We start from the raw sequence: 9,699 nt of genomic DNA on the forward strand, positions 1-9,699 counted from the left end.
AATTAAAGAAACAATTCATTTCATCGATTCATTAAAAGTAATGGTTTTTTAAACTTCAAACACTATTTTATCAAATTTAAAAACTACTATACTATACATTTTATATTCTAAATTTATTATTAAATATCACGCAAATTCAAAAGAATTCAAAAGATTCATGAAAGATTAATGAAGACTAACATGCAAATTCAAAGATAAAAGATACTCATAGTTTTTATGTGTATTGTAATTTTTTGTTTGTAATGGGAAAATTATTTTTCTTTAGTATTTTGTGAGTAATACTAAAATGAAAGATATTTTGCCACTTGATACAACAAAATTTATATGAATTTTTAAATGTAATGTATTTCATATAAATAACATAGGTTGAATAATAAAAATAAAAATTCATTATTAAGTTACTTACTCATCTTTACATTTACTAATTTACTTATTTTATATATGTCTATGTCCATTATTTTAAAAATTCTTATTTCATCTAATCTAATTATTTATTTTTTTAATAATTATTGTTTTTATTTGTTTAAAATTAAAAGTATTATTTTATAATAAGTTTTTTGGAAAGAAATAAGATTCTTTGTAGAATTCAAAAATAAGGCATGGTGTTGGAGTAATACTTTTCATTAATAACATTGAGAGCGTATAAGAAAGTTGTTTTTAAGTTAAGTTATAATTAGATTTTTTTTAATTTTAAATTATTTTTTTAAATCAATTTATTTTTTTAATGTCAATAAAATAAAATTTATAAAATTTGATATATATATATAAACTAATATAATAATTTATTTATTAAAGTAGTTGTTTCCGTGCCACCCACGGGTTGTGTAACCAGTGGAATATATAATTTGTACATACGATAAACTTGAAATAGGTTTCAATTTCATCATCATCAAATAGAATCGTCATCATTGGGTCGGAGAATGAACATGTACGGCGGACCCTCTTCCAAATTGGGCCGCACCGGCCCAAAACGCCTCCACTCCTCTTTCCCACCGCCACCTCCTCACCGTCCGCCTTCCTCCGCCGGTTCTCGTCTATCACTCGGTGGCTCCGCCCGGAAAACGCCGACGCCACCGGCGGTTGAGGAAACCTTCAGCCTTGTATCCGGCAGCAATCCCCTCGATTTCGGCATGATTATAAGGTTGGCGCCATACCTCGTTGAAGAGATCAAGCGCGTGGAGGCACAGGGTGGCACTGCGCGTATGAAATTTGATGCCAATCCTAATAATTCCAATGGAAATGTATGCTTCCTGTTCTTGTTCTTTTACCATACTTTTATGTTTGTTATAGTTTTGAATACTTGATTCATGCAGCTGCATTTTGAAGTAGAGTTTGTGTTAATCAAATGCTAATTTGTTATTTGAAATGGAATTCCATTTTGTTTGACTTTAATAAGAATTGGCCGTCAGTGATATAAGGTTGGTTTGGTGGCTAGGGTTGGGAGGAGTTGTAGGGTTCAATTCCACCCTCAGTAAAATACTAACAATATTAACAGCATGTTGCAAAAAAGAAAGGCATAGACAGTCTGTGTAAATCAGTGTCACACACTTACAAAACTTGGTTAATGTGTCAAAATAGTAAATTTTTATTGAATGTCAATGTGAAGCTTAGGTAAAATTGCTTTAAACTGACAATATCTATCTTTTAAATCCTTTGGTTGTTTATTTGTTCATTTTTGTTTTTAGTAAGATTCTTGTTAGGTTATCCCCCCTTACCCTTTGAGTTTATTGGATTTTTTTTAGAAAAGAATTCATTTGAAGAGTAATGTTAGGAAGTATGATAGTAGCCTTGGCACAAATGTTGGAGTTGCTATCACTTGATTAGTTAGTCAGGGTTCGAGTTGTGGATTTAGATTGTTTAATAGGTTTGAGTCGCGAATTAGACTTTATTTGAGTGAATTTTGCCGAATGTGATTCTGAATCAATTTGTTTAAAAACGAGTTTAAAGTGAAGTGATTAATGTTTTAGTTTTTGTTCTCTCAGAAAAGCTTATTGTAATGCAAATTGCAAAAGTCATTCAAAGTTTCACGGCAAACAAAATTGGATTGAAAGTAACAAGAATATAATGTTTTACCAAAATCACATGCGATAAGAGAAACACTTGCGTTTGACACTCCATATGGTGTATGCTTCCAAACATGTAAATGCAGGATAAGTTTGCCTGTGATAGACTCAGAGATGGGTTGGGCCCTTCTTTTTACTGCCCGTGCGGGAGGTTGGTGGCCCTAAAAGAGAAGTAATATTAATATTCACCACACGTGCATATTATGGACTTCAGTCAGTGGTGGATATGTGGCCAAATACATGGTTCATAGTGAACTCGAATCTAGATTAAAATACTAATAGCATTGTATTAATGATAGTAGGAATATAAACTAACCATTTAATGATGTTCCTAATTTGATAGTTTTCCATAAACTTTAGGAACTTTTTTATTTGAGATTATTATATAAATACCATTGCAGATTAGTTCCTACCTACTGTCTTTCCTTTTGGTGGGTTTGCCTTTTTGTAAGAATTTTTTTATATGTAGTTTGAAAGACCTGTCGTTTTTTCTTTGTACCAGATTATTGATGTTGGTGGGAAGGAGTTCAGATTTACATGGTCGAGGGACGGTGATCTATGTGATACTTATGAACAGCACCAACGTGGTGACGATGGAAACGGTTTGCTTGTAGAATCTGGGTGTGCCTGGCGCAAAGTGAATGTACAGCGTATCTTGGACGAATCAACTAAGAATCACGTCAAAATGCGGTCAGAAGAAGCGGAACGCAAGCTCAAGTCACGCAAGTATGAAGCTGTTGCCTTACACTGACATTTGTTGCTTGTTGTCACACACTCAATTTTATGCACTATGCACTTTGAAAATCTTGTCTTCAACTATTGAATTTCTCAGTTTCTTTCTCTCCTTTTCCTTGTTAATTTATACTGCTGGCTTCTGGCATGCGCTAATAAGAAAATACACATGATATATTTGGTGATAATTATCTTAATATGTTATTTAGACTTCAATTAGTGGAAGTCTATCAAAGCATTACACTCGTATTTATAAATTTTGAAGGTTTTTGCAATAGAAATCAATCAATATAATATGCACGAGCTTGTATAAATGTCAAGCAACTGCTAGGGTAATAATTTTGAAGCTTAGTTTTAATGTTAAAGTCACATTGGTGATGTTTGATACATTTCTCTTTTCTATGATTGCAAGGTTGCCTCACGTTTTATTATTTTATAAAAGTTCATGTGTTAGATTACTTGTATTTAGGTTAGTGGACTCATGTTGATTGAGAATAATTATGAATTTCTGTTAGCAAAACCCCTATAAAAATGGTGAATGCTAGGCAAAGTAGGAGTGATCATTGGGGAATATGATAACTGTCCTAGCACTTAGTTAGTTGAAGTTTCTTACTGAAACTGAATTGATTAGTGGTGGGAGCTCAAAAAGAATTAGGGACAAGGGAGGGAAATGGCAGAATATAAATAACAGGATTAACAATTCTTGGTCGTTGACTGATTTTGTGAGTGGAGTGAGTAGAAGGGCTAGGATTCTTAAACCTTGGAGTTTAGAGAAGATTCGCCCCTGGCATTTTCATTGTGACATTTCCTATTGATTCTGCAATCTTCTTGATTCAGAGTTCAGACTGAAGGATAGGAGTAATCATTTATATTAATTTCCATTGTTGGTACCCATTTCTCTGCTCTATTGTACTGTTCCGTCAATTTTCTACTTCATGATGTTACAATATACAATATCATACCAATACCAATAACACAATTAACACTTAAAGTTTTGAAAAGTAAATGAACTATCGAAGTTGTAATCAGCCATTTGGCCTGCAATAGATTTTCTGGGTTCAGAATAGTTCTATTTCTAGTGTTAAACTTAAAATGTCTAAATATGCTGCTTAGTTTATACAGAACTCAATGATTTTTTTCTTTCTTTCTGATATTACTTTCCATACCTGTGATAGTGCATGATGTACGGATATCTTCACCATTTTTTGTCCAATTAATAGTTTATTATGTTCTCTACGACAGAGCCATTGTCTTGGAGCCTGGGAATCCATCCATGAAGAGTCAGATAAAGGCATCGGCAGCTGTTGAGGGTAATTCTTCTTTTGCTTTGTGTATTTATTTATGAATTAATTATTCCCGAGTCGTTAATTTTAAAAATTTCAAATTGCTATTTTTTTATGTCATCGAGTCGAGAAACTTGAAAAAAATATGTGATGATGTTGGCTATGCTTATCTTCTTGTCAATACTCTATTTTGCTCTATCAAAGCATTCTAGTTTTAGTGTGTTTAGTTTAAGGATGTTTATACTTCAATTATCTAACCGAAGAGCCTTGTGCTTCCCTTGTCTAGCTACACCATGGAAAACTATGAATAAAAAGAATGAGGCTGCACTTAAGAAAAGGAAAGTGGAAACTCTTCAAGGTGATTAAAATTTACTCTTTTCAACACAGTTTCAATCAATAGTAACATTACATTACGTAGAAGTGTTGAAACCTTTCATATAAATCTTTGCTAGCTCATCTGCTCATGCAGTTTATGCTCATTTAGCTCATATGCAATGTTTGGAATTTTTTCATAGTTGGAGGCCCCCCAAAATCTTCCCGTAGATCTGGATTGATGTCAACAAGTACCGCTGCCAAGCGCATTCATTCTTCTCCTCTTCCATCTCCTCCGGATCCTTTTGCTGCTTCTTCCTCTCCACGGGGAGCTGTAAATATCTCTAAAAGCCCTGATAATGCTGTGCCATCACAAACGATAGGCAAGCAAGATGCCGTATCTGAGAGAGAAATTCCTACTAGGACAAACAATGCTATGAGGAACACACCAGGTGGCAAAGGAAATAATGGATCTAAACCAGCAGATTTGCAGAGCTTGTTAATTTCTCTCCTAAAGGATAAACCTAACGGAATGACTTTCAAGGTGCTGCATAAAATATAATATATAATTATTTTTACTTCCTAGGCTTTGTTTTTACTATCTCTACATTTATGATTAATCAAATTTTATCCAAGTGTTTTCCCCTTTTAATTATAGGCCTTGGAGAAAGCAGTCAGTGACACACTTCCTAGTTCCATAAAGGATATTGAGCCCATTATTAAAAAAGTAAGTGGTGCAAATTTTTAGGCTATTATTTTATGATACACGTGTTCTAATTTTTCATTTAACCTTGAGCATTAGATTGCAAAATACCAGACCCCTGGAAGGTATTTTTTGAAGCCAGAAGTGGATTCAGAAAGTTTCAAGAAACCTCAGACTGAAATTGGAAGGTACCTGTTATTTTCACCTAACGATATCTCTGGATACTAGTATTGCATGCATGTATTTTTTTGGGCCCATAATGCATTTAAGGCGTACTTTCTTATTTTGATCGTGTATGTTCTTACTGAGCTATTATAGAACCTTCTTTAGTTTCTGTAAAAGACTTCTGTTAAAGGATGATTCTGTTATGACCATTATAAGTTTCAATTGAGTGAATGGATTACAATACAAGCTTGACTAGTTGTATAAAAGTCTAATAGCTACCAGCTTTGTATCTTTTGTTTCATTTTCTTAAAATTGAAATCTACTAGTACATTCTCTCTTCCTCTTATGCTCTTTATATTCAATATATTTGTACAGTTCGCCTGAAGCAAATCATAACCAAATACCTGCCCGTGAAGAATTTCATAATCAGACATCAGCTCCACAGGGAGATTTCGAAGAGAAAATCCTAAATGAGGATTTGGAGGAAACAGTGCAAGTACATTCCAAAGTGGAAGAAGAATCAAACACATTGGAAAAAATTGACGTGCAACATGCTTCACCTGATATCTTTGGTGACAAAAAAGGTTCTGATTATAGTGAAGGGAGGGCAGGCAGCTCCAGTGCTAGTGGAAGTGATAGTGAGAGTGAAAGTGACAGTAGTGACAGTGGAAGCGACAGTGGAAGCCATAGTAAGAGCAGAAGTAGAAGTCCTGCTGGATCAGGGAGTGGGAGTAGTAGTGACAGTGAAAGTGATGCATCTTCCAGTAGCAAGGAGGGGTTGGAGGGTTCTGATGAGGATATAGAAATTTTGAGTAGCGATGATGAAAAAGAGCCAAAGCACAAAGCAGAAGCCTTTGATCAAAAGATGTCCTTACCCATCCCAGTAAAATCTCCTGATGGAAGATCTATGCATAATGAGGTTGATGAGAAGCAGGATGGTAATGAATCTGATGCAGTTGATATTGAAAAAGACTCACCTGTGGAACAAGAAGAGAAAATGGCAGTAACTACGGATACCATTTCTGATAAAGATGGAAAATATGCAGAAAAGACAAAACCTTTTTCACCTGATTATCAACAGCTCCAGGAGCGCCAAAATTTTATAGGGAGTTTGTTTGATGAAAGGGAAAATGAAGTCAAAGAAATCTCTAGGAACGAACCGGATGACAGCTCTGGTAGGCTATCTAAAGGGAAACATAAGAGGGGTTCTGAGTTGAAGAACGTTGACGAGAATTCTGAAAGTACAAAGAGGTCGAAAGCAGGAAACGCAAGTCGTGAATCATTTTCTCCAGGTACAGATGTGCAGATGTTTGAGAACTCTCGAAATTTTTCTCCTTTCGAATTTACTGAAGACACTGGTAAGGGCCCCAATACACAAGTGGGGACTCGAGCTGACAGACAAGGAAACTTCAGTGTTGGTTTCCAGAAAGGATACAATCGAGCATTGCCTGGAAAGTCTATTTCAGATTTACCACAAACTGGTCAAAGGTCCTTTGACCAAACCCCTCTAGGAAACCCTTCCTATCCATTGGAAAATTCAGATAAAGTTGGTGAAAGCATAAGGCACAGCAGAAAACACTCAGGAAAGGACTTCCGTCCGCATGAAGTATCGTATGTGCAGAAAGATAAATCTCACAGAGATGTTCAAAATGAAGATATTTATGCTACTGAGAAAAAAGTCCCCAGGAATTCCAGGGATGGTAGTAATGGAAATAAGCAGTCACTATTATCCATGGATTCTTATCACCAAAAACAAGGGGAAACGGTTGGTAAGTTAAAGGAAGGCCGACAAGGTGTGCAGTCACATTTGAGAACATCTCCTAAGGATAACAACAGATTTGATCTTGATAAATCCCCTGCAGTTAATGGGCGAGGTATCTCACTTCAAAGAGAGCATTCAGACTTGGAGTTGGGAGAACTTCGTGAGTCCACTCCTGACGACACCAATGTTGCAAAGCAATTTGAAAGAAAAGGTTCATTTAAACATATGGAAAACAAAGCAAACATTTCAGAGGACATTAATTCAAATGTCACTAAAGTAAAACCTTCTTTGAAAGCAACTTTAGATTCAGGAAAGCCATCCTCGGTGTTTGTAAGTTCAGGTTTTCCGAGCAATTTGGAAAACACAAATAAAAAGAATGCAGATACTCATTTTGAAGATTCAACAAAGTCTCGTTCTAGAGTTATGCAAACTCATTCACAACATATTAAAGCAGATAACACAGAAGTTGGATCTCAAAACAAATTGACAGAAATGAGTACCAAATTTAGAAATAGTGAATCCGGGGTGAGCCAAGATATTGATTGGGATGGTCGCAGTGAAAGCAATAGAAGAGTACCTGCAAATGGTTCTAAACAAGACACAAAACGTGGAATGGTTTCGTACCCTGTCCGAGAAAGTAAAAGACAAACACCTAATTCATGTGAAGAGGTGGCTGATGGAGGAAAGGATTCGGTATTTGCAGATAGAAATAATAGTGACCAAAAGAAGAGAGAATCTTCCTCAGATGAAAATAGTTGCTCTTACTCAAAGTATGAAAAGGAGGAACCAGAATTAAAGGGACCTATAACGACTTTCTCCCAGTAAGCAGTTATTTTTTATTTTCATTTGTGATTATTGTTGTAGAAGTTGTATGATGGTAGGGTTCTTTGTTCTGATACATGTTTTCTATGCAATTCTAGATATAAAGAATATGTGCAGGAGTACCGTGATAAATATGAGAGTTACCTCTCCCTGAACAAGATTTTGGTGGATTACAGGTAAAACAGTCTTATGATTCAAGGTTTATTTGCTTTCCGGTTCAGTGTTTATTTTGATTAGTTGTCTTATATTTTGTATAACATATCACCCATTTGCAGGGATGAGTTTCAGAAACTAGGCGATGAGTTAGAATATGCTAAAAGAAAGGGCGATATGGATAGATATGAGGACATTGCAGAACAAATTAAGGATTCCTATAGGCGATGCGCTTCTGTATGTTTTATTTGTCTTCACCCATGCATGTAGTATTCATATATACTATATACTATATTTGTGTAGAGCTCAAATATTGAACAAATCATAGTTTTGTATATTGTTGATTTGTTCCGCACTTAAAAGTTTCTCAAGTTGTATTTGGGGCCCTTTTATTTTATCCCATCCCTTTACCTTTCTGTTTTGAACAATAAATTTAAAAACTACTTATACTGTCCAAATCACATGTGTGAGTAAGACAAAAAATCTTGTTAACATTTTTCAATCAAGATTTTATCATTTGTGTGCCCCTCCCATTAGTTCTACCATAACTTGGTAACAATGAATTTATGATCATTCATGGTGCATGTGACAATATTCATCCTTTAGTGTGTAGCCTTAAGCTGGTTCATTTTGTTATATTAAATAACAACCTGATATAGGTATTGTCACTTGGAATAGAAATTTGTGTTTGGGATATTGTAGTTTTTTACAATCATTTTCTCAAGTACTTCATGCGGTACCTAAATTGTAACTTCTCACTATATTAAGTACAATATCTATTTTATAAACATGTGACCATAATGTGAATTGCAGAGACACAAGAGACAGAAGAAAATATTTATAGTGCTTCATGAAGAACTGGCGGTAATTATTACAATATTTTCGAACCTTGATCTAGATAAAATTATGAATTTTTTTCTTCATAGTTGTTAGAGTTTTTATGTGTTCATCACACTTCTTTTTTCCACTTCATGCAGAATATTAAGCAAAGGATCAAAGACTTTGTTCAGTCGCAGAGAGACTGAAAATACAGGAGTACAATTTTTTTATTTTATTTTTATTTTTATAATTTTTATATTTACATAAATTTAAATATGCTTATCAAAACTTTAGAACTTTTGGGTGATAGATGAAGTACATCTGTTAGATGAATTCTTTTGCAGATTGTATGTGCGCTAGCTTTTAGTACAAATTTTGGTAGAGCCGTATATTTGTACATAAATTGACTTTGTTTATGCATAGGTCTGAGACTTATTTTTGGCTTAGCTTATCCTTCTTTTTTTCATGTCTGGATAATTGTATTATTTTTCTTGTCAAACAAGTTTAGCTTGTTTCAGCCTCCACATTGCTGGCGAAATTTGAGACTGAAATTTCAAGCTCATAAGTCATAGAAATGAATAGAAACAGAAAAGGACATTCTTCATGGAACTTAAGGCAATATACGATGCACGGGTAGTCTAAAAAAAAATTATAGGTGAAAATAAAGCAATATACAATATAGCAATTTTAGTTAAAGCAATATGTAATATAACAATTTTAGTTTTCAAACATAATATTAAAACGAACAACAAATATATATAAAATGAACACGAATATTATAGAACAATTTATTTTACATTTTGAAATATTTCTTTATAAGTTATATTTGTTGTAATGTTTGAATTTAGATTTTTATTATCACCTATCAATAATTTCAAATCCTTT

At 34.1% G+C, this 9,699-nt stretch overlaps 1 protein-coding gene across 1 annotated transcript; it reads left to right on the plus strand.

The window, feature by feature from the left end:
• The first annotated feature begins 856 nt into the window (after nt 1–856).
• Nucleotides 857–9,260, plus strand: LOC101499534 (uncharacterized). The gene is made up of 12 exons (XM_004510290.4): nt 857–1,241; nt 2,566–2,789; nt 4,038–4,105; nt 4,365–4,436; nt 4,594–4,934; nt 5,049–5,117; nt 5,193–5,281; nt 5,634–7,841; nt 7,941–8,018; nt 8,118–8,232; nt 8,809–8,859; nt 8,973–9,260. Exons 1-12 carry the CDS (start codon nt 921–923, stop codon nt 9,018–9,020), a joined length of 3,684 nt encoding a protein of 1,227 aa, XP_004510347.1. The 5' UTR covers nt 857–920; the 3' UTR covers nt 9,021–9,260.
• The last annotated feature ends 439 nt before the right edge of the window (nt 9,261–9,699 follow it).

This window comes from Cicer arietinum, chromosome 7 (genome assembly GCF_000331145.2).
Source record: "Cicer arietinum cultivar CDC Frontier isolate Library 1 chromosome 7, Cicar.CDCFrontier_v2.0, whole genome shotgun sequence".
Classification (NCBI taxonomy): domain Eukaryota; kingdom Viridiplantae; phylum Streptophyta; class Magnoliopsida; order Fabales; family Fabaceae; genus Cicer; species Cicer arietinum.